This window comes from Chiloscyllium punctatum, chromosome 2 (genome assembly GCF_047496795.1).
Source record: "Chiloscyllium punctatum isolate Juve2018m chromosome 2, sChiPun1.3, whole genome shotgun sequence".
Taxonomy (NCBI): Eukaryota; Metazoa; Chordata; class Chondrichthyes; order Orectolobiformes; family Hemiscylliidae; genus Chiloscyllium; species Chiloscyllium punctatum.
The window spans coordinates 115,188,304-115,214,499 of NC_092740.1; the positions used below are offsets into that span (position 1 = coordinate 115,188,304).

The 26,196-nt window shown below is 39.1% G+C and overlaps 1 protein-coding gene across 4 annotated transcripts in view; it reads right to left on the reverse strand.

Moving 5' to 3' along the window:
• LOC140487980 (tyrosine-protein kinase JAK2-like) overlaps nucleotides 1-26,196 on the reverse strand; it is a 295,730-nt gene that overhangs the window by 122,323 nt on the left and 147,211 nt on the right. For all 4 annotated transcript variants that reach the window (XM_072587498.1, XM_072587490.1, XM_072587479.1 and 1 more), the window contains one exon: nucleotides 21,651-21,902. In XM_072587498.1, coding sequence (XP_072443599.1) covers nucleotides 21,651-21,867 — 217 coding nt within the window. In that variant the 5' untranslated portion in view covers nucleotides 21,868-21,902. The remainder of the gene's footprint in view (nucleotides 1-21,650; nucleotides 21,903-26,196) is intronic.

Here is a 26,196-nt window from a genome sequence, read left to right on the forward strand (position 1 = left end):
TAGACCTCAGCTCTCAAGTACTGTGTATTGTTCTGGGAATCAAACTCTAGAACTGGAGTAAGCACATTGGAGACAGTGTAGAAAATATTTACTAGAATGGTTCTAGAGATGAAATATTTCAATTATGAGGATGGATTGAAAAAAGTTCTTTCTGTTTTCCTTGGAGAGAAGTTTAAGATCACGTTGGACTTTGACATAGTAGACAATCAGAAACTTGTCCCACAAACAAGTTCCTGCTTATGAAAGGATCCAGAGCCACAGAGCACAGATTAATGAGTAGTTGGGGGACTGGAATGCACTGCTAGGAAGTGTGAAGGAAGCAGGCTCAATTGTGGCAAACAAGAAAGCATTTAGGTAAATACTCAAACCTAAAAACTGTGTGAAGGTATGGGGAGAAGGAAGATGATTGGCACTACTTCAAAAATGATCTGATAGGGGCAATATTCAGAGTATCACACATTCACATCGTTCTTTTAAGAATGTGACTGTTTCTCAAATAAACAATGGTGTACATGCAAATTGAATGTTAATCCATACTTTATACAAGTATCTACTCCATCTACCATGGTTGCTCAGTAGCAGCTGTGAGCATCATCTACCAGATGCATAGCAGAGATTCAATAGAGATCTTTAGACAGTACCTACCAAATCCATGATCACTACCACTGCAAAAAGGAGAAGGGCAGCAGATAACTGGGAATACCAGCACTTGCACATTCCCCTCCAAGCCACTCACCATCCTGAGTTGGAAACATATGGCCATTCCTTCACTGCCCAATCCCAGAATTCATTCCCTAAGGGCATCATGTGTCAACTCCATTAATTTCTTCAGTACTGTTTAATTACTAACATTAATTACTTTATGTACTACATTGGATTCAGGCTCTTGTTTCTCTAGTACATTGAAACGATCATATCTCTGACTACAAAGGCTGACTGAAAACATTTAACATTATCAGCACTTCTTTATTCTCCAAGGAGCAGTTTAAATTCAATATTTTTGCAACTTTAAAGACCGAAGTGCAAGAAACCAAATTAGAAAGGGAACGAATTAAACTTGGAAAGGGAACAATTTTAGATCTTTTCCACATCATTCCTAATAACTGCAAGGTGAAACACTTCAATTTGAAATCTCCATTTAGTGATATTTATGTTCTGTACCACGAGCAATTATTTATTCACCACTAGAATGTCTTCTAACCCAAGATTGTAAGGATTACACATTTAACTTTGCTGCTCTCTTCCTTATCACAAAGATGTGAAGCAGCCAATTCTTTTTTACTGATCTCAGATCTTTCAAACGGGCATCCAGTAAGGTTTGCTTTTCAGGTACTGGGCATGACATCTCACCAGCCTACTATTGGGTAAATGTTGCTCATTTAAGGACCCCAATTAGTGTCCAGGTTGGAAGATCCATGTCTTCCTTCCCTAAACATAAATCATGCGAATGTGAGAAGGGAGTGGTGTCGCCACCCTACATCCCACAGCACACATAAAATTCTCTCTATTTCATTGTCCATCCCTAAACTTGCCACTTATTAATTTCCACCAGATGGAAAACAACTTGATTAATTTTCAAAACTATGTTCTTTTCTCTCACCATCATGCACCCCACCATGACTAACCCTGAAACATTCCTCTAAGGGAAGGTGATCATAGGAAGATAAAATAATCAAGGTTATAAATGGATTGACAGTATTCCCTTTACTGGTGGTCACCTCAAGAATAGTAACATAAAGTAAGTTAAATCATCTACAGAAAGTACCTAGCATGGCAATGTTACAACAGGGAAAATACCAATTGAGTAAATTATCTCAATAAATGGTGTGAAAACACCATGTATACAGTCATTGTTGAGGTGACTAAGATCCTTATTGAAACTCTTTCCTGGCGTGATGCAATCATGATAAGAGAAGGATCACTGTGTGAAAACCGAAAAGACAGCAATGACATTGCAATTTTCTCCATTCATTTTCTCAGTTGTGCCCAAGGAAGTTGGGAACAAAAACAGATTGGAAAAATGCAGATGATTACAGCATTGCAGAATAGGGGATAAGAAGAGTCAACTGTGCAGATTTTAAGAAAGGGATCATTGTCCTGGCCGCAAACATTTTTTTTTGAAAAGTGAGACAGAAGTGCGAACCAATTATTTATAAAACTTTTTCTTGCACTTTTTTTTTGAAAACATGCTTATAATTGTTGATAATTCATCCTCTGGGATAGCTGAAGAGTCCTACTGTTAACATCTAAAGCAAACATTCTGATATCACAAGAGAATATTTGGAAAATTGTCTAAACATGATGAAAGTAAAACAAGTACAATTTGCCAACGTGGTCTGATTAGGCTTGCTCTCATCCATAAAAATGTTGTAACTTTATAATACCATGAGTAAATGCAAGGACCTGAGAGAATATTCAAGAAAGTACTGCAACAAACAGAAACAGGTGAAAAACAAATGGAAACAGCCTGATTAGAACTGGTTTGCTGTAGAGAAGCAAAAGGATACATACCCAGATCACTCAACAAATGATTCAGACAGACAGATTAAGGACACCGTGGGGTTTCAACAGTGCTCAACACCACCACCAGCCTTGGTCATAAACATGAGAAAATTGGTCAGGATTTTCTGTGTTCCTTTTGCAATGAAATCTGGTGCAAATGCATTCCTATGGCCTTCACCAGCCCAGCAGTCAGATTGAATATCAGAGCTGGCCTGATATATGAAAAATGCTCATTTGAAAACAATGGAGAATTTCTGGAATCACACGGAGTCAAAATTTTATCATGGGAGGTTGAGCGGTAGGGGAGGGGTGGGAAAGAAGAAAAAGGAGTAAATTACTCAGGGACAAAAAGATAATCAGCTCCCATTGGTTTTAATTAGAGCCATTTCCCATGAAAATCTGCTCAATCATTTCTTTGAAACTCCTGAAAGCTTCACTTTCCATTCCCTTTTACAAGAAACATACCATGTTCCAGGGAAACCCTGCACTACTAAAATATTTTGGACAGTAAACTGACAAAAACTTAAATAACATAAATCACTAGCTGTGATGGGGCCTTGGCTGTTGGATACAGCATCCTGCGTTGCCTCATTTTGGAAATGTCTGCCAGATCACTCAGGCACTTGACAAATTAGCTGCAGATTTTTCTTAGATCAAGGACCCTGGGGACAGAAGTCCTACCCAATGAGAGTTACTTGTCCATCAATCAGAGACTGACTGCTCCACTAAATGATTTGTACAGTTGCAATTTATTCCAATGACTTCATAATTTATCACTGATATTATATTCAGTACTTCTCATATTCCTTGACACAATAAGTAATTACTATGAACATGAAAAAGGGCACTGGACAAGCTGAATTCACTTGAGGCAGCTGGTGAGCTACAACTGCTCTGAATTGTCCTCAGGTAAGAACGTTCTTTATAAAAAGAAAAGTCAGGCAAACTTCCAATTCTTTAGCACTGTTCATATTCCCTCATGACCACTGGGCAAGGGCAGGGCAGCACAGTACTGTAGCCTCCACCATGAAAAGTCTCTCAGCACTGCACTGACATGTCAGACTCAACCTTGGCCTCATGTCCCTCGACGGTGCACATCTATCTCATACATGAGCATCCAATTAACTGAACTTAAATTGTCACCATAAAACATCAGCTTTAATATCCATAATAAAATTATTAACTAGATATTCATAATGTCTAATTTTCTTGCTTCACTCTTTATTGCTATTTAAGAAAGGCAGTAAGGAAAAATTAGCAAACTGTAGACCTGTCAGCCTGACATTGGTGGTGGGCACGTTGTTGGAGGGAATCTTGAGGGAAAGGCAAAGTCAGATAGTCAATTTGACTTTGTGCATGGGAAATCATGGATTATTGTGCTGGAAGAACACAGCAGTTCAGGCAGCATCCAACGAGCAGCTCGTTATGCTGCCTGAACTGCTGTGTTCTTCCAGCACCACTAATCCAGTATTTGCTTTCCAGCATCTGCAGTCATTGTTTTTACCGCATGGGAAATCATGTCTCTTTAACTTGATTTAGATTTTTGAAGTAACAATCCCCACAAGGATTGATGCTGATCTACGACTTTTCGTCATTTATATTAATGATTTGGATGTGAACACAGGAGGCATAACTGATAAATTTGCAAATGACACCAAAATTGGAGGTGTACTGGACAGCCAAGAAGGTGACCTCAGAGTACAATGAGATCTGGATCAGATGGGCCAATGGGGGCTGAGGAGTGGCAGATGGAATTTAACTTAGATAAATGTGAGGTGCTGCACTTTGGAAAGGGAAATCAGGACAGGACTTATACACTTAATTGTAAGGTCCTGGGAAGTGTTGCTGAACAGAGACCTTGCAATTCAGGTTCATAATTCCTTGAAAGTGGAGTCGCAGTGAGACAAGATAGTGAATGTGGTATTTGGTATGCTTGTCTGAGTATAGGAGTTGGGAGGTCATGTTGCAGCTGTAGAAGACATTGGTTCAGCCACTTTTGGAATATTGTGTGCAATTCTAGTTTCCCTGCCATAGGAATGATGTTGTACAACTTGAAAGGGTTCAGAAAAAAGATTTACAAGGATGTTGCCAGGGTTGCAGAGTTTGAGCTATAGGGAGAGGCTGAATAGATTGGGGCAGTTTTTCTTGGAGCATTGGGGGCTGAGGGATGACCTTTGAGGTTTATAAAATCATGAGGGGCATGGAGAGGGTAAATAGGCAAGTTATTTTCCCTGACGTGTGGGCATAGGTTTAGCATGAGAGGGGAAAGGTATAAAAGGTGCAACGTTTTCATGCAGAAGGTGATGAGTGTATAGAATCAGCTGCCAGAGGAAGTGGTAGAGGCTGGTACAATCATAACATTTAAAAGGCATCTAGATGCATATATGAATGGCAGAATTTAGAGGGATACGGACCAAATGCTGACAAATGGGAGTGGATTTATAAAGAATATTTGGCCGGCATGGATGAGTTGGACCAAAAGGGTCTGTTTCCGTGCTATACATCTCTATGACTCTACCATACTTGCTTTCTTTACAATATTACCAGTGATCCTCTGATCATTAAAACAACTGTCACATCTGAAAGCCCCACAATTCTATATTAAAAGTCTATACATAATGCTTTATTCACTTTGACTGTTAAACTAACTGATTTACAGGGTGTTGGATAAAATTACCAGAATGTTACATGCATTTTACCAATTGCTTCCCACGGTAATTAAACTTCCAACATGAGGAATGCATCTGGAAACATGACATGTCCAACAAAGCTTGTTCATAACTGGAACGAAACACGAACGATAAAGGGAATCTGTTAATGATTTATTGAAACTATTCATTTGTCAACATCTTGAAAAAGAATTGTCATCAAGTTCCTTTAGGGTAATGTCAAAACATTAACAGTTCAGGGTGGTCACTTTAGGTATATAATGAAAGGTCACACCAAATAATGGATAGCAAGCAAATGTGATGTCACAGAAATGGTAGAAGAAAACAAATCACAAATCCATTTAACGTGGAAAATTAAACAGTCGAGGAATTTCAAGCATTTTTCTGGCATCCTGGAATTATTTTTATAAAATTACTTTACAATGACTATGAACCAATGGCAGGACAAAGTTTGACATAATATAACTTCCAACTTTTTTGATCACGATCATGTGATGATAAATGTAACATCAAGAAATGGCTGATATACTAGATACAGCAACAGCTAAGGTGTCCAGACAAACTCTTGGCTGTAGAGTTGTGCTCCAAAACTAGCCACGCTCCTAGCCAAACTGTTCCAGTACATCTACAACACTGCCATCTACTCAATATGCCTAAGAATGTCCTCTGTATAAAAATCATGACAAACCCAATTTGGCCAGTTACTGATCCAGCAGTTTTCTCTCAATCATCACTAAAATGAAGAAACACTAAAATGAAGGTAGGTGTCATCAACGTTATCAATGGGCACATACTCAAAAATAGTTCAGTTGGCTGAACAACTGCTTTGTGATGCAGAGTGACACCAACTGGCTAGGTTCAATTCCCACGTTGGCTGAAGTTACCATGGAGGACTCTCCTTCACAACCTTTCATCTCGCCTGAGGAGTGGTGACCCTCAGGTTAAACCACCACCAGTCATCTTCCTCTAATGAAACAGAGCAGCCCTATGGTCTGCTAATATTATGGTGGTTTTCCCTTTTTAGCCGAATAGACATTCAGTTGACGAGTAATGAGATACAGGCAACACCACCCCACAACAAAAAAAACTACACAGCAGCAAAATCTGTCAGAAGGAAATAACAAAAAGAGGTAGAGCGTCTGGGTCCACACCTGAATTCTTCAGAACAAATATTTTGGTTGGTCTAATTTAATAACCGATCTGTTTTACTCTGGCCAAGTTCAAACTTGCAATTTGAAATGTCATGGCCTACTTTCTTCAGATTTTCCACCGCCTCACTGAACTCACAATATATTTGCTGAAATCATGAGCAGATGTTATAGCTGCAATAAAGAACAGCGGGGGAACTGGCTCTTTCACGGCAGTTATTCTCTTCATGTATTGTTAAGCTGATCAAAGCTAGTAATCCTGCTCAAAACATAAATACAGTCCCCAAACTGTGAACAAGTCCAAAAAAGTGCTGACTTTACATTCTGTGTTTTTGATGAATATTTCAACCACCACTGCAGATTAAATATTTTATCTGAATCTACTCAACCATTTATGCCAGGATCACACAAGACAATGAGCACAGAAAAGAGCTCAAAACATTTTAAATTTCCACCACTGTTGACCAAAGGGGGAATCTATACAAGGAGACTTGGGAAACAGCAGAGGACTGCAGATTCTGAAGATCAGAAATAACATTCTTAAGAAAAGTCAGATTGAACTGAAAACGATAACTCTTTCTCTCTCCAAAAGATGCTGACAGATCTGTTGAGTTTCTTCAATACTTCCAATTTTGTGTCAGGTCTGTGATCATATTGCACCAAAAATCTCCTTTAGAGGAAAGAAAATACACTGGCTACGATAGTAAATAGCAGTCAAAAACTAGGAATGAAAGGAATAAAAGATTTAATCCTTGGTTAGTGCTTAATTAACAAGCTGGTGGAAGGGACAGTACAGTTGCTTCAAATATATCCTATTCAGGAGAATAAATTAGTCAAACTGTGCAAGCGTTTTTAAGATTATTTGTTCACGACAAAAAGAACCTGGGGAAAATAATTATAAATAAAACATTTTAACACAATTTTTTGTTAGTTTCTCTGTCAAGTTTATTTCCACAAAAAGGCACAGATGATCAAAAACAAAGACAATGAGGAGTTCAAACAAAAGTTGTTTTTCCCACAGACTAAATAACCAGCATTTGGCTTGGCTAGATAATAAAGTGAAACAGCTCACATCCTTTGTGTTGTAAGATCCTTTGAATACAATTTCTGAACTGAGGGAGATAAAAAATGCCACAATAACAGAGTTGATAGTGTGGTACTGGAAAAGCACAGCAGGTCAGGCAGCATCTGAGGAGCAGAAGAATCAACATTCCTGATGAAGGGCTTATGACCGAAACATCAATTCTCCTGCTCCTCATATGCTGCCTGACCTGCTGTGCTTTTCCAGTACCACACTCTCGACTCTAATTTCCAGCATCTGCAGTCCTCACCTTCTCTTTCACAATAACAGAGAGTGGATTTTTGAAACAGGAAAGCTCTGAGTAAGTCAGACAGTGCTAAAATGAAAACTCCTATCACTGAGGTAGAGAAAATGGAAATGTCAATTGTTGGAAGACAAATGTGTTTCAGTGGTTTATGATAAATCACCAATATTGATTGGGAAACCTTAGCTTTACTTGATCACTATGTAAAGGTAGACTTCATGGGCTAAATGAATTGAATCTGGTCACACAGTCTTCTGTATGTTCTCCTTTTTGTGAAATAAAGCATCTTGACTATTCATATTTACCATCATCAGAAGGACTGAAAACAATAATATCACATTCAGATCATACTGTGCTAATCACACCTGTAGACAAAGGGGTGAATGAATATATTTCCCCAAAACTAATACACTCAGATCACTTACTAAAAGAATGTTGCCCTTTGAAGTAACAGAGGGTGAGAAATTCATATGCTTGCTCTTCTGTGTATGCAACAAAGATGACTGATGAAGAACCAGACAATAGACTTATTAACAAAATTAAAATACACGATGTTTTAGTGGCAATGGCAGCATGGTGACAAAATTGTCTAAGAGACAGAAAGCAGTTATAATCATAGGCATTGAGTTATGGAGGTCTACAGCGTGGAAACAGGCTCTTCAGCCCAATTTCACCATGCCACCCAGTTTTCACAATTAATCTAGTCTCACTTGCCTGAACTTTGCCCATAAATCTCCATACCTATCCCATCCATGTACTTGTCTAAATGCTTCATAAATGACAAAATTGTGTCCACTTCCACTACTATCTCTGGCAGCCCATTCCAGGCACTCACCACCTTGTGTGTGAAAAACCGCTCCTCTGGATTCTTTTGTACGTCTCCCCTCTGACCTTAAACCTATGCCCTCTAGTTTTAAACACCCCGACCATGGGAAAAAGCTGGTGTGTGTCGACCTGATCTATGCCTCTCATGATTTTATCAACCTCTATAAAAAGGTCACCCCTCAGTCTCCTACACTCCAGGAAAAAAGTCCCAACTTGTCTAGCCTCTCCTTATAACTGAAACTTTCCAGTCCAGGTAGCATCCTGGTAAATCTTTTCTGCACTCTTTCTACTTTAATTATAGCCTTGCTATATTAGGGTGACCAGAACTACATGCAGTCCTCCAAATGTGGTCTCATCAAGATCTTATACAGCTGCAACAAGATGTCCCAACTCCTATACTCAGTGCTTTGACTGATGAAAACAAGCATGCAAAATGCCTTCTTCAACCTGTCTGTGATTCCACTTTCAAGGAGCTATGAACTTGTACCCTTAGATCTCCTTGTTCTATTACACTCCCCAGGGCTCTACCATTAACTGTGTAAATCTAGTCTTGGTTTGACCCAAAAAAAAACACCTTGCAGTTACCTAAATTAGACTCCATATTGTGATGAATGGCTGTTTCTCAGATTGGAGACACATAAGTGGTATCCCTCAGGAGTCACTATTAGGACCACTGAATGTTACCTCCAGGAGGTTTTCTTTACGTAATGGGACAATGTCTGTGTTATGGTTTGGAACATAAGAATCTAATCATGGTAACATGGTATTGAATGATTTAATGTAAGTTGATTATTGCTTTCTACATACATTACATTCACAGATACGCCTGACCTAACAATAACTTATCTGGTAACAAACAAAAACATGCTTCCATGCAGATGAACCAATACTCAGGAAATTAATGTACTAACGATGAGGAAACCAGGAGGACATGGGCAGATACATGTGAAGTACAATTTAAAACCAAAGTGTGAAGAGATACATTTTGGTAGGATGAATGAGTAGAGGCAATATGAACTAAATAGTTGTGAAAAAGACTCAAATCTGGAACTGTTCTTCTCTCCACAGATGTTGCCAGATCTGCTGGGTTTTTCCAGCAATTTTTGTATCTACAGCAATAAGCAAAATAATAGAATGTCAGCGGGCATGTCCAGGGCTGTAACTATAAAAAATATTTTTGGAAGTTGCATAATTCATTTTGAAGGCAGTGAAAAAGGATCTAGGATCATTGGCCTTTTAAAACCAAGGCAGATTAAAGCAAGAAAATTAAGATCAACTATTGAAGTTATCGAATAAGCTTCAGTTGGGATTATCTTCCTAAAAACAGAATAAGAGCTGGACAAGTCACATTTGCTTCACCATTCAACAATATTGTGCTTCCCACACTATTCCTATTTGCATAAAATCAGAGCATCCATGGGGGTAGAGAATTGCGAGAAAATTTCTCTCCACCTCAGCTCAGCCAGAACAATTTTTTTCCCTTCCATCCACTCTCTCTAGCTATTTACATATTTGCAGGTTTCAGTTAGATCACCTTTCATTTTCCTAAATTCCAAGGAATGTAGTCTTGGTCTACCTAAATCTTTCCTCATAGGACAATCTTATCATCATAGTAGCCAGTCTGGTAAACATTACAATCCTTCCATTTAAGGCAAGTATACCTCTCCTTAGATAGGGATGCCAAAAATAGAACACTGCATCTTCCAATATCTTGCATAATTGAATGAACAGTTATTTATGCTTTTATCCTGTTCCCTTTGTAACAAAACCCAATACATCATTTACCATCCTAATTGCTTGTATCCACAAATGAACTCTTTGTGATTCATTAACAAGGTAACCTATGCTCTTCTGAATGCATGCATTCCATTCAGAATGCATGGTTTCCCACCATTCAAAAAATACTTTTTTTCCCTCTATTAAATGCACAACTTCAGCATTTGCATTCTTGTCTACCCTGTTCTTGCCCAACTTTGTAGGTCTTCCTCACTGTTTACTTTCCAAACTAATTCAAATTTATCAGCAACTCAATATGCTATTCTGAGTCTCATCCAAGTCCTTGAAGAGATTTTAAATGGCTTAGGCTTAAGTATTGATCTTGCAGTAACCCACAAGTTATGGAGTGCTAACTCAAAAGTTCCTACTGCTTTCTTTCCATTAACAAATCTTCAAATTTGTTAGTAGAATCCCCTGATTGTCCTGTGTTTTAATATGCAGTAACATTGTATGGCTGGTTTAAGATGCAGACTGATTCCAAGAGCATGGGTTACTGTATTGGGTTATCAAGAAAGACTCTCCTTCCTAACCTCTCCCTTACCTGAACTGTGGTGACCCTCAGATTAAATCACCAGTTGACTCTTCTAATAAGACAACAGCCTTGTGTTCTGGAAGACTACGGTGACTTTACCTTTTACTTTTATTAAATGCAAAGACTCAGTTACAGGTCACATTGTGTCTACAACAATGTAAATCAGATCAATGAGATGACCTGAATGTTGTTTTACTCAGCTGAGATCATAAGCCAGTCTACCCACAATCCCATATCAGATCATTATTGTGGATAGCATTTATGGCATTCCTGACTACAGGTCATTCTCCTTTAATGCACATTTCGTCAACGTGCTATGGCTGTAAACCGATTGGTGAATTGGGGGAATGATATTTTAAAAACACGAACTCACTTTGGCTATTAGGAGATTCCATCCCTGGTAACTCGAGGTGTTTACTTCAGGTCAAGCAAAAAAAAAGGTTGAATAACAAGACAGATTTTTCTCTGACCGCATTGTTGATGCTTTTGAGGAAGTTTTTAGAAATTATTGCAGAAGAAAAAAAGATTTGGATTTCTAGGTTCTCCTCATTCTAGATAATGCACCAAGCCATCCTCCCACCATTGGTGAGCTTTCTGAAAACATCAAAAAGTGTTATTTCTACTTCTGAACACAATCTCTCTCAGTCAACCCAAGGATCAGGGTGCAATAGCAGCTTTTAAAGTTTATTATTTAAGGTGCAAATTCAGGAAGCGGATTGCAGCTACTGAGGGGGATAATGAGGGTAGTGTTCTTCAATGTTGGAGGAGCTTTAACATGAAGAATACTATTAACATCATTGTAGAAGGGTGCTGACAGTAAGAATTGCTTGCATGCAGCTTCTCACAGATTTTCTTCATTATTTTAAAGGCATTGAACCATCAGAGGAGCTTCCAGCAATCAAAGAACACTGTATCACTCTTGTAACGCAAGTTGAATTTGAAGTGGTGGAGACTGATCTACAAATTGTCAGTGCAGGGGAAATTGAAGCTGAAGATGAAGTCTAAGATGCAGCACCATGAGAACTTTCCACTTCTCCTCTTGTGTCTTCTATCCTGAGGGAAGTTGAGAAGCAGTTGCAGTTCTTAGAAGACCATGACTACAATGCAGAACACAGCAGGTCAGCAGCTTGTGACATAAAATCTTATCTGGCATCCTGTGAACAGCTTCTTCATGAAAGAAGAATGATGGCAAACCAGCAAAAACTAGATGCCTTTTTTAAGCCAACCCCCAAGATACAGATTGAGGACAATAAAGCATAGCCATCCACTTCTGGACTAAATATTTTTTTCATTGTAACCCTGCATCCAGAACTGCACCTGAAGGTAATGACGATGCCTCTCCTCCCCTGTCTTAATACAGTACTGTAACTCTACAATTGCAGCAACTCCTTGAAGTGTTAAATCTATTGCATTATTTCATTAAAATTATATTAATTATTTTCTTAGACTGTGCTATAATTTTGTTAGGTTAACTACTATTTCTGTTTTCATTTTTACTGATATTTCTGGTGGTTTGCCCCAACCCTGTTTTTCCCCATACAGCCCGTAATCTCAATTGCGCGATTTTCTATAACAGAAGGTCACACAAGAATGCAACTACTGCATTATAGCAAAACAGACTAAATCCTTAATCCTTTCAACTCATGTACAACAACGTCCAATCAGAGGAGTAACACCCTCAAAAGAACAAGTAGAATTCTGAAGTGCCATTTTCCTCCTTCATAAATCCATTTTGAATATATACCCAATCATATTATTATTTTTTTAAGTGTCCTGTTTCCACAATAGACTTGACATTTTGCCTCCTTCTGATTTTACGTTTACTGGATTAAAATGCTCAGTTTCTCTTCCTTTATAAAATGGTGGTATAATGTTTGCTACTTTCCAATTTTGGACACCACATTTTGGAGAAAATGACAAATTGAAAAGAAAAGTGTGACAGAAAGTCAGTGGATCTGACAGCATCTGTGAAGAGAGAAAGAGAGTTAATGGTTCATATTGTTCAGAAAATCATTGAGCTCAAACCATTCAATTTGTCTCTCCACTGCCAGACCTTCTGTGTTTCTCCAGCACTTTCTGTTTTTATCTCCAGCATCCACAGTTTTTTGCTTTTATTAGAGAAATGTCAAGCCCATGAAGAGAGTGAAGAGGTTTACTACGAGGATATAGACTTTGGGAGACTGGAAAAACAAGGACTCCTTCCAGTGAAAGAAGAGTGTTAAGCAGTGAGGTTACACAGATGCTCAAACTTCTGAAGGATTAAGATGGGACAGATGGGAAGAAAGGGTTTTCAGTGGTCAAATGATTAACAATAAGAGAACACAGATATGTGATATTTGGAAAAAGAACCAGGGAAGAGCGAAGCTGAATTGGTTTCATATTTTGATCCAGAACAGATTGCATAAAAGGATGGTGAAAACAGATTCAAAAGTTACTTTCAGGAAGACACATCCAACTACCTGAAGGGAAATAATATAGGGTTATGGGCAAAGGGCAACTGAGTGGACAAATTGGACAGCTCTTTCAAAGAGCAAACAAGACTGATGGACTGTTCCATAATGTCACTGTACCTAAGAAATGATCAATGGCACTCCAATCTGTTATGATGGAGTATCTTACCTAGGAACCATACATAGAACAGACCTGAGGATGGGTCAGGAGCCACGTTTTAAAAGGGCGCATCCGGAAAGATTGGTGAAAGCAATAAATATCAAATACGAACAACACAAGTTGAAAGGTTTGGAAGGTTCATTGCATTGGCATAAATTGTGCCAGAATAGACAATTACTGAACACAATATTCCAGTCACAGGAAGTACAGCCTTTCTTCAATCATTCGGATGCCTTGGTATCTAATATTCTGAATTTCCTCATGTTTAAGTGCTAAGAGAAAGTATTAACTTTTTTTGTTAAAAGGAGAGCCTTTCACATCCTTACATTCTTTAAAGTGTCCAGTAAACAATAGTTATTTGGTATACACTCTGGCAATTAATTTTTTGTACAGAATTGTCTCACAAGTAGCATTGAAATCAATGAAGAGCTAATTGTCAACTAATTTGTGATATTGATGGAGGGATGATTATTGGCCAGAATATAAATAAAAATCTTGTTCTTTGAAAAAGGCCCTGCCTGGTTTTAGGTGTGCTTATGGCATATAATTTAAAGTTATTATGCAAACAGATTTTCAACCCATTCGTTCTCAGTCCATGGAAGCCATTTATTGTTCATCCCCAGCTACCTTTGAGAAGATGGGTCTTTATCTCTCTCTGAAGTTCGAGAGCTGAAGATGTTCTTACAATGTTGTTAAGTAGAGACCTGCAGGAATTTGACCTTGTGACAATGAAGGAAAGCTAATTTATGAAGGATTTGAGCTATGGGCAGAGGCTGAACAGGCTGGGACTGTTTTGCCTGGAGCATCAGAGGCTGTGGGGTGACCTTATAGAGGTTCACAAAATTATGAGGGGCATGGATAGGGTAAATAGGCAAAGTCTTTTCGCTGGGGTCGGGGAGTCCAGAACCAGAGGACACAGGTTTAGGGTGAGAGGGGAAAGATATAAAAGAGACCTAAGGGGCAACGTTTTCACACAGAGGGTGGTATGCCAGAGGAAGTGGTGGAGGCAGGTACAATTGCAACATTCAAGAGGCATTTGGATGGGTATATGAATAGGAAGGGTTTGGAGGGATATGGGCCGGGTGCTGGCAGATGGAACTAGATTGGGTTGGGATATCCGGTCGGCATGGATGGGTTGGACCGAAGGGTCTGTTTCCATGCTGTACATTTCTATGACTCTACATCCAGTAACGGTGGTGTTCACTTCTTCCGAGTGGTAAAGGCCGTGTGTTTGGGAAATGTTGTCAATTAGCAATTTGCTGCAGTGCAGACTGTTTATAACATGCAGACTAACCATAGTATGTCAAGTGGTGTGAGAGGAGGAGGGATATATGGACCAGTTATGTGTGGGTAACATCAAGCAATTGCTTTGTTTGAGATGGTGTAAACCTTCTTCAGAGTTATTACAACTGCAACATCCAGGCAAGCAGAAAACTACTGATTTGAATTTCATAGATGGCAGAGAGACTTTGCTTTCCGGAAAGTGAGCCATTGCAACCAAATACTGAGCCTCTGACCTGTTCCAGCAATTATGACATTTACGTGGCAAGCCTGCTGTTTGGTCAGTGATAATTCCCAGTATATTAAATGACAGAAATTGCAATAATAGTACAGTAATGGTATTGAATATGAAGGGGTAAATCAGTTAGGCTTTGTTTTGTTGTTGATCATACATGAGAAGGGCAAATGTTTATGTGCCCTATTAATACTGAGTCATTGCATTATTGGTCCTTCAGTAAAGTGACTTTAGATACATTTCTGCAGGTCACGACAACTGAAATATTCAGATTTCTATGCATTACATAGGAGCTTCCCTTATAAATTTTGCAATTCTGGCAGGTCAAAACACCAACTTTTCAATGCAGAAGGGCTCAAAAAAGAATGATGCAGTTCATGATAATCATTCACAAGGTTTTGCATAAATATGGATGTAATCCTTCAAATGACAAATAAATGTTTATATTGAGCATAAGGTTTTATGGCATGTGAATATTGTTTCCTGGAATCTCAACTATGAAGCATTTATTAATGCAATGGTTATTTTGTCCTTGGGGCTTTTTTGGAAAAAGACAGGTTGTAAAGGCAGAGGTGCTGAGGGGTCTAGGCAGAGCCTAGTTTAACAATGGCAGGGGAATGGCCAATTCTCCTAGTTTAGGATTTTTCTAGTTTTGTTTAGCTGTGGCAGTCAGAAGATGCTGTAGTCCAGGAAGGTTGCAAGCTTCAGCAAGTGATTTCTGACTGACTCTCTCTGAAGTCTCTTTGGATGTTGTTCCCTCCTGTCTGTAAGGATCTGGATTTCAATCTATGTTTTTGCCAAGGAGTGTGTTTATGGGATGTTACAGGATTGGAACAGTTTCTTTGTTAAGTTGCTGTTTCAGGTTGGTTAAGTTTTCCAACAGTTAAGCTTTTCTAAATTCGGTTTTCTTTTATTCATATTTCAACTGTAGTGTTTAAATAAATTCTGTTTTGCTTAAACCAGAGTGGTTTGACAAGCTGCATCACACCTGGAATATCCACTTTTCTTATTTTAAAGGCAGAGGTAAAGGTTTAGGTTGAGGTGATCTTCCTCAAATATTTTGAGAGGGTCTGGCCTCATCCATAACATACCAGCCTACATCAATGAACTTGAGTCAGTTACACCATATTTATATTGTCTTTAAAAAACTGCAGACATTGTTTTTGGCCTATGCATCTCTCACAAAAAGAAAATCTTGCGATCTTTTCTACAAGAACACCCAGACCCCCTCTGATTAATAACACTTTTCAGTCACCAAATAAAATATGTTGTTTTCAACTTTTCCTATCAAAGTAGATAACTTCACATTTCCCCAGGTTATATTCTACAGGGAAATATTCATGCCCATTCACCCAGCTGTCTAAATGCTGCTTTGTGCATGGCCCTCACTGCTTACTTTTCCTTCTAATCTTGTATCATTTCAAACTTCCACACGTTACACTTAGCTCCCTCATACAACCATCAACTTGGTTGAAATCCAAACCATGATCCTTGCAATACTCCACCAGTTACAGCCTGAGAATGTTAAAATGACCCATCTATTCTTACTGAAAAATGTGTTGCTGGAAAAGCGCAGCAGGTCAGGCAGCATCAAAGGAGCAGGAGAATTGACGTTTCAGGCATAACCCTTCTTTGGGCTTATGCCCAAAACGTCGATTCTCCTGCTCCTTTGATGCTGTCTGACCTGCTGCACTTTTCCAGCAACACATTTTTCAGCTCTGATCTCCAGCATTTGCAGTCCTCACTTTCTCCATCTATTCTTACTCCCTGCTTTCAGGGCATTAAGTAATCTGCAATCAATGAGACATAATTTCATGTAGTAACTTCTCCTGTTACACCTTTTAAACATCATTTAAAAATCCAGGTACACCACAATCCTTATTCTCCCAACTCAATGTTAAACAATTACACAGGTTTGTCAAATGAGACACTCAGATGAAATAACTCTGTTTTTGCCAAATATGATTACCCTATCTTAATTTTGAGTTAACTCTGCTAATGATATTTTGAATTTGTAAAACATCCTCAGGCCATGTCTCTAATAATTAATTTGAGCACTTTCTCTCTTACTGATGCCAGATTTATTGGCCTTTAAAGTTTTCTGCTTTTCCCCCCCGCTTTCCTTTCCCACATACAGGGTTAATGCTGCTGCCTTCCAATCCATAAGGACTGTTTAGAAAATAGGACAAAGTTAAAAATCACAACACCAGGTTATAGTCCAACAGGTTTATTTGGAAGCACTAGTTTTCGGAGCACTGCTCCTTCATCAGGTGGTTGTGGAGCATAAAACCATAAGACACAGAACTTATAACAAAAGACTATAGTGTCATGCAACTAAAGTGATATATTGAACAAACCTGGATTGTTGCTAAGTCTTTCATCTTTCACAATGGGTTGCAGGTTTCAGTTCCTTAATATGTAAATCCCAAAACTTCTTTTAAGTCACCTTCTCAGGGTAACTTAAGGTTTTATAACAAAAGGTGACATCTCAGCTCAGACAATGAAAATCTCAGACTCAGAACAAGGAAACTCAAAGTTCAAAGTACATCTACTAGGACTGAAGTCTCCTCCTTTAAAACTCCAGGTTGTCAGCCATTAATTCTGGCATTAAGTGAGGACTGCAATGCTGAAGATCAGATCAAGATTAGAGTGGTGCTGGAAAAGCACAACAGGTCAGGCAGCATCAGAGGAGCAGGAAAATCAATGTTTCGGGCAAAAGCCCTTCATCAGGAATAAACCATTAATTCTGTCAACCTGCTGGCCTTCCATCCAGTTTCCAATATTCTTTCTTTCCTCACATTAATTTTTTAACCTCCTCACTTGCAACTCTTAGAAAAGGACTCGTAAACCCTACAACACCTGGAATTTTTAAATTTCCTCTTCAGCGAAGATAGATACAAAGTACAGTCAAATCTTTATTAACTAGCATGTGAGGAGAATGCAGAAGCTGGTTAATCAAAAATGCCAATTAATGGATCAATTCATTTACTGATTGAATACAGCTTAATACACATGGCACAAACTTTCAAAGAATAACTTCATGTGTGGGCAGTCAAGTATGCAAAAACAGTGTTCTTTTTACTTTAATAGTACATTAAATAAATGAAAGCTCAAGATAATTTAGTTTACAGATTGTCAAGAAGGAATGCATGTGCATGATATACACATCTAAGTCGATCTTTCTGTTTAATACCTGATTCGTGCACAATAATCAAAGAGAAATTCAACAGGCATTGTCAACTTAAGTCAGTTTTCTCTGCATTACGAATTTGATCAAGGGATAAATCATATTCAGAAATTAATTTTTGTAAAGAAAAAATTATATTAGCTTCATGGTCAGCTTTATGGATGTCTCTTACTTTGAAGGGACATGAAGTTTAAAACACACAAGCTATCCATCAGAAAAGGCACACAGTTCAATCAATTTCAATAATACATTTTTTTTTTGCTTTATGAGCGAGCATTGGGCTAGACATGGGGCCCCCAGTGAGCATTTAAAAACAAAACATTTATATAAAAGCACTATCTAGCTGCTCTAGCTTAGTACAGTAGTGTCTTTAAAGCTTTATTTACTCAGAGTCAACAAAACAAACTTCAGCAATTTTACTTTTTGACCTCTGATAGCATTGGCTCATCAAAACCTTCTAATTTTCATCTTTTTAAATACATCTAGAGATGTAAATTTCCTATTTTAGTGTCAACACAAGTTTTTTGTGCTTCTCACTCTGGAGTTCACGGATGCTGTTATAATTTTGTGCCATTGTGACAAGATGGTGGAGTTGTTGACAGTGAGGAAGGATGTGGCAGGTTACAGCGGGATATAGATAAGCTGCAGAGCTGGGCAGAAAGGTGGCAAATAGAGTTCAATGTGGGTAAGTGTGAGGTGATTCACTTTGGTATGAGTAACAAAAAGATGGGGTACTGGGCTAATGGTCAGATACTTGGTAGTGTGGATGAGCAGAGGGACCTTGGTGTCCATGTACACAGATCTCTGAAAGTTGCCACCCAGGTAAATAGTGCGGTGAAGAAGGCATATGGCGTACTGGCTTTTATTGGTAGAGGAATTGAGTTCCGGAGTCCTGAGGTCATGTTGCAGTTGTATAAGACTCTGGTGCGGCCACATCTGGAGTATTGTGTGCAGTTTTGGTCGCCATACTATAGGAAGGATGTGGCGACACTGGAACGGGTGCAGAAGAGGTTTACCAGGATGTTGCCTGGCATGGTAGGAAGATCGTATGAGGAAAGGCTGAGGCACTTGGGGCTGTTTTCATTGGAGAAAAGAAGGTTTAGGGGTGACTTGATAGAGGTGTACAAGATGATTAGGGGTTTAGATTGGGTTGACCATGAGAACCTTTTTCCACGTATGGAGTCAGCTATTACGAGGGGGCATAGCTTTAAATTAAGGGGTGGTAGGTATAGGACAGATGTTAGGGGTAGATTCTTTACTCAGCGAGTCGTGAGTTCATGGAATGCCCTGCCAGTAGCAGTGGTGGACTGTCCCTCTTTATGGGCATTTAAACAGGCATTGGATAGGCATATGGAGGATAGTGGGCTAGTGTAGGTTAGGTGGGCTTGGATCGGCGCAACATCGAGGGCCAAAGGGCCTGTACTGCGCCGTATTGTTCTATGTTCTATGGGGATTTATAATTTATGCATTAAAACTTTTTTAATGCTTGTAACCACAATTAGAACATGTAAATACTTGCACTGTACTGAGATTAGCTGCAAAGCCTTTGGGTTCTGGAAAATGTTTGAAGAGCTTCTAGTTGTTGAAGTGATATTTTGCACAGGAAAAGTATAAATTGAACTTAGTTGAGAATTTCACTTAGTTATGTATCAGACAAAACAAGGTTTGATGTGTCCTTGTCTCTGTTTCTCTTGATAGAATAGCTAAGAGGATGACAATAAATATAAGGCTCTATTTACCATCTCTCCACGCCCAAAAATCTCACAAACCTGTTTCTGAATGAATCATTGATGAAAAATCAATCCTCCATAGTCCACTTAACTTATAAATGTTATGAGTTCTTAGTCGGGCCCACTCAGAATGCCTTTAAAAAAGGCAGTCAGATCCCCACATCCCTATTCAGTTTTTGTCAGCTTTCACTAACGTGAGATAACATGCAGCTAATGATCACATTTGCAGCACTCATATCATTGCCAGCAGCTAAGCAGTTGAAAGTCCCCCACCACATCTCATTTTGGTGGAGGCAGGTCTTTCAATTTATAGATGTAGTTTACAGCCACTTTGACAAATCGTAAACCACAGGGAAAACCCAGGTCTGAGCCCTGAAAAAAGGATCATGCATTGAGTCTATTTAAATATATTAGCTGTATTACAATCTCAGAGCTATTAACCAACCATAGACACTTGACATATCAATATCAGAGCTTTTATTCATTTCAGATATTATCTTATCTAAATACACAGACAGGCAGGGAAAAACACTTCAAAGAAATAAAAAACATATTACAAAGTAATATTGATATTAAATAAACAAAATTTATACTCCTCTCTGCATTTCATAAATATTGCTTGCTGAGGGGAAGCACAGTGGCTAGCACTGCTACCTCACAGCATCAGGGACCCGTGTTCGATTCCCACCTCGGGCAACTGTCTGTGTAGGGTTTGCACGTTCTCCCCCTGTCTGCGTGGGTTTCCTCCGGGTGGTCCGGTTTCCTCCCACAATCCAAAGATGTGCAGATCAGGTGAATTAGCCAAGCTAAATTGCCTGTAGTGTTAAGTGCATTAGTCAGGGGTAACTGTAGGGGAATGGGTCTGGGTGGGTTACTCTTCGGAGAATCAGTGTGGACTTGTTGGGCCGTAGGGTCTGTTTCCATACTGTAGGGAATCTAATCTAATCTAGCTAGGTGTATTAGTCATTCTTGGAGACTAGGTAAGAATTTACAATGAGTCCATCTTTCAGGCTGGTTTTATTGATACGTTGCCATTGTGAATGCCTCACCTCTCACCATGAATGATTAATGCACTTAGACCTCAGCAAGTAGTATTCAGATTGAATATATCTTTTGACTGATGTGTCTCAGCTTGTAAAATCTGTTGGTTTTTTTTGAAGAGTTGCTTTCCAATGCCTGTGTATTGATTTACACAAAATTAAGAGGTCTAAAATGAATTAAAACTTAAGTTAAACGCTGAATAACTGTTGTTAATTGACACTTTTAAACAGTATGTATGCAAAAGAGCTTTCTTTTGCCAAAGGATCTTTCTAAAGATTATTGTGTCAGCTACAGTATTATTTCCAAGACATTCCAGAGAATTTGTAGGCTGCTGTCCTCACCATCCTCCCATCTTGGTTGCCAGCTCGAATTCATCTCCAAAAGCTCAGTTCCATCTTACCTCCAACACACCAAAATGAAAATACAATGAGAGAGGATGGGGTCTCCTTAACTGATACAGATGTATAGGATTCGAAACACTTTCAGTTCCAGATGCTCACCTCCTTAATGAAAATCTGATTCAAGGACTTCAGTTCACAATGGACATCATTTAAAACTGCACTAGACAAATATCTGACAGTAACAATGAAAATACAGATGACTTGAACAGTGATTTTTCCTAAAAATCATAATTCCAATGGATATCAAATTTTGGAATTTTCCCCAACTCTTGACTATTCAGGGACAGAGTACACAAGTCCTTTGGTCCTAAAGGAAACCACCCTCTCAATATAAAAAAAAAGTGACCATGTTAAAATACTACACAAGTACATGTGTAAGTGCACTCACCACAGGCTTTGGCAGCTGCTATGCAAATCTCTTCTGCGACATATTTATCTGGTGGAAATGTTAAGGAGTTGTTATCCGCTTTGCCAGGGATGGGATAAAGTTTTACTTGAAGTCCCGCTCCAGTCCGTTTGGGTGCTCGTGAGCTTTGATGAAGATCTCCATTTTGAAGTGGCGCTGATCCGGTTTCCACATCAGTCACTGTAATGCAGGCCATCATTTTGTTATAGTAGGAAAAGTCTCTTCCCCTTACAACTGCAAATCGAGAAAAAAAAACCAAATTAAAATATGATAAAAAAAGGCAGGGTGGATTTTAAAATGTACTGTGGTAGATGTTTGACCTTGCAGTCAAAGTGTGAAAATGGTATTGCCAATTGACCACGTTCAATGAAGGCTGCTTCTAGATCAGGTGGCAAACTCAAAGCAGTACTACAGCCAGACAACAAGCTGCAAACCCACACTCTTATCTCTCACACTTCACATGTAAGACTGACAATTTTGTCCGCCAAAAAGAATACTTTATTCATTAAATCTAAAATTTTCAATATCATATTACAGAGAGCACAATAGAATTTAACTTTTCTCCATGCAGTTTGTTCCACTTTGGAGCAAACTCAGTACAATTTCAACAATCTTGAAATTCACAATCCGTATTCCACATTGGTTGGGCATGTCGATTGAGGGGTTCTGCACTATTTCCACACCCACTGTGTAGAAAGCCTGAAAGTTCTTTCCCCATTGCATCTCTGCAGTTGCTGTACCCAGTTCTACCACATGCCTCAGTATCGGGTCCTAGAACGTTGCAAAGTGCCAGTTTCTAGCACGCCATCAAAGGACAACTCTTTGCGCTGGAAGACCACCATGTTTCTGACAGGCCAAAGAGATTCCTTCATCAAAGTGACAATTCTCTAGCTGATTTTCAAAGATCTTTCCCACAAGGGGCCACAGCATATGCTTTCTTCCCTTCAGTCAGGTGTAGACTACAATATTTTCAAACAATCTTTTCACAGTCACTACAAGAGTTGCCCTGTGATCAGCTGACTTGCAGAAATTGGATTGGTTCAGTCAATTTCTCCCCCTCACTTTTGTCAAATTGGAAATGCTCAGCCAGTCATGTAAATGATATTTCAGGCCTGATATGTGAATCCAGATCCTCAAGGTGGGGTTGGGGTGGGGGGGGGTCAAACATTGTGCTACTGAATGGAATTCATCAGCTGATACTTAATATTCACACAATATAGAACTGGTGTTCATAATCACTGAGATCAAGAGGACGAAAGATTAAAATCGGGGTATGCAGGAATGTAGAGGTGAAACTAAAATCAAATCAACCATGATCTAATTGAATGTTGAAGCAAGTTTGAAGGGCTGAGTGGCCTACTCTTGTTCCTTGATTTTAACTGTGTCACAAACATTGGGACATGACATCATGGAAAAGAAAAACATCTCTTAATACAGTCTACTTTATCAAAAGGTAATAGATAATATCATGGATACTCTTGCCATTTTAACAGAGCATATTTTCTTTTTAGGAAGGATGTTTCAAAAGACTGATGTGCTGGATACACAGTGAGTCAGGATGACACAGGAATATTTTGACAACACAGATAGATTCAGGGATTTCTGACCCCATTTCTAGACTTTCCACTTTAACATTACAGAAAGTCATTAATGTAAGACTTTTGGTCTTCCTCATTCCCTTCACCATTTGACAGATTATCAAATTTGGAAGGAGAAACAGATTTGTCGAGTACTTCTGAAAAAGTCAGAGTTTGGAAAGTTCAGTTGCACAAAGACACCTAGGTGTCCTTATCGATAAGTCATTGAAAGGTAACGTGCAGGAGCACCAAGCTATTAGGAAGGCCACTGGAATGTTTAATCTAACTCTCTTGCAATGAAACTAGTGAAGTCTTGTGTAAATTGTATAGGAACTTGATTAGATCGCTCATATAGTATTGTATGCATTTTGATCTCCCTATCTCAGGAGTGATACTATTGCTATAGAGCGAGCACATCAAAACGTTCACCAAACTTGTTCTTAGAATGGTGGGACTGTCCAATGAACATAATGTGGGCAAACTGGGTCTGTTTCTCTAATACTTCAAAAGGAATGAGAGGTAATTGCATTGAAACTTGCAAGTACGTAAAAGAGATAGAGTAGAGCAGGTAAGTTGCCCTCCTTTATAGGACTCCATCTTTGAGGAGCCTAGAACCAAGGCACACAATTTAAAAATGAAAGCAGATACCACTTAGGTCTAAGATAAGAAGAATTTTTATCACTGAGAAGTTTGTCACATTTTGGAAGTGTCTACCACAGAGGGCTGTGGAGGCTCAGCCTTTATGTATGTTTAAGGATGAGACCGATGGATTTCTGATTACTGACAGTGTACAAGGTTATCAGAATGTGTAAAAAGGCATTGAAGTGTTCGACCTTCCATGATGCTGTTGAATGACAAGACAGGCTCAATCGGCTGGATGCCCTACTTCTATTCCCAAGCTCCTTCCCACGGAGAATATAGGATGGGTGAAAGATCATCTTTGTAAAGGTCTTCATTCAGGACTTTCCATAATGTTAAAAAGTGCCTTTTTAATGCAGACCAATAGAAGTGTCAATAAAAGAAACTACAAGCACTCGAAATCTTCTAACCTTGTGTAGATAGACATAAATACATAAATAAGGATTGGCCGAGAGTCCAGAAATCTATTACTCAAATAAAACAGGAGCACCAGATAAAGTACTGCGTAATTGACAGCTATAGCTCTGATTTCTACTGTTGATTGTGCAATAGGATAATGGGGAGCAAGGGGTATGGGGTGCATCCTGGAACTGGGTGCATAAGCTGGTATAGAGAGTGTGAGAGTCACAGAGCTGGACACCTTCAAGACAGACCTTTCAGTTCAACTTGCTCATGCCGACCAGGTTTCCTAAACAGAACTTGTCTCCTTTGCCTGTGTTTGGCACATATCGCTCCAAATTTTTCCTATTTATGTACCAGTCCAAATGTCTTTTAAAAGTTGTAAAGTACCTTCCTCGTTCCACATACACACTAAGCTGCCTCAAAAAAATTGCCCCTTTGGTCCCTTTTAAATCATTCTCTTCTCACCTTAAACCTTTAGTTTTGGACTCCCTTACCCTGGGGAAAGACATTGACTATTCACCTTATCTAGGCCCCTCAATGTTTTTAAACCTCTAACAAGCCCACCTGTCAGCCTCCTTTGCTCCAGGGAAAACATCCCAGCCTATCTAGACTCTCCTTATAATTCAAATTTTTCAATCTTGACAACATCCTTTTTGCACCCTTTCCAGTTTAACAACATCTTTCCTCCAGCAGGGGAACCAGAATGATACATAGTACTCCAAATATGGCCATACCAATGTTGCGTATAGCTGTTACATGTTCCAACTCCTGTACTTAATGCTCTGACCGACAAAGGTGTGTGCCACCCTGTCTACCCGTGACATCATTTTCAAGGAACTATGCACCTGTACCTCTAGGTCTCCGCTTGACAACAGTGTAAACTGCTTTGCACTGGAGAATGTGTGAAGTATTTTGAAGATCAGTTACTCTTGTAATGCATTAATTGACTTCAAATCATCTGAAACATTTTGAATTTTTGCAAAAAACAAGTAGTATTAATTTCAATTCCTTCCATTCCCAACCCCCTTCACCCATTCACTTCACCCACCACTACGTAGTCTCTTCATTTCCTCTTCACAATTTAACTTTCCTACCTATCTTTGTCATTGGCAACTTGAGCAACCAGACTTTCAGTCCCTTCATCCAAACCATTTCGACAAATAATAAAAAATTTTAAGGCCCTAGCACTGATTCCTGTGGCACACCATTTGTCCCATCATGCCCATCAGAAAATAATCCATCAATGCATACACCTGGCTTCTTGCTAACTAGCTCGTCTTCTATCCATGCCAAAAAGGTGGAATTCTTTGGGCTTTTAGAAGTGGGGGTGGGGGGAGGCAGGGAAACCTATGTGGGTAGGAGGCAAAATAAATCAAAATCAATCAAATCAGTCTCCTGCTCGCGGGTTAAACTTAGCAGAAGTGTTCAAGTAAAGACTATTTTGAATTCATTAGCATGTTGCAAATTTTCATTAACAAACCGGCCACTGGTTATCTTCACAGGCACAATCTTGTTTCAGGCCAAAACTGGAAACATGTTCACTAACCCAGCTATATGTATACAAGACATGAACTTAGTGAAGTAGATTTCTTCCTTGACCCTATGGTGAATACAAACACCTTCCATTACTTGAATCCTTCACACCAAAGTCATTTCTTTGCTCAAAGTTTTACAGTATTGAGATAAATGTCAATCAGCTCATGGGAAGTCTCCATCATGTACAGGATTACTTGCTGTTAACATTGCTTAATGTAAGGGTGAAGCCTGACTGAGTCAAAAGGCCTGCTCAAGGAGGTAGCCACACAGGGCGATGTCAACAAGCCTGACCAAGACAGGCAAGTGGGGCTGAACTCAGAAGGAGTCTCAATTCAAAAGGGACTTGCTCCTATGCAGGTCTTTAATAAAAAGCT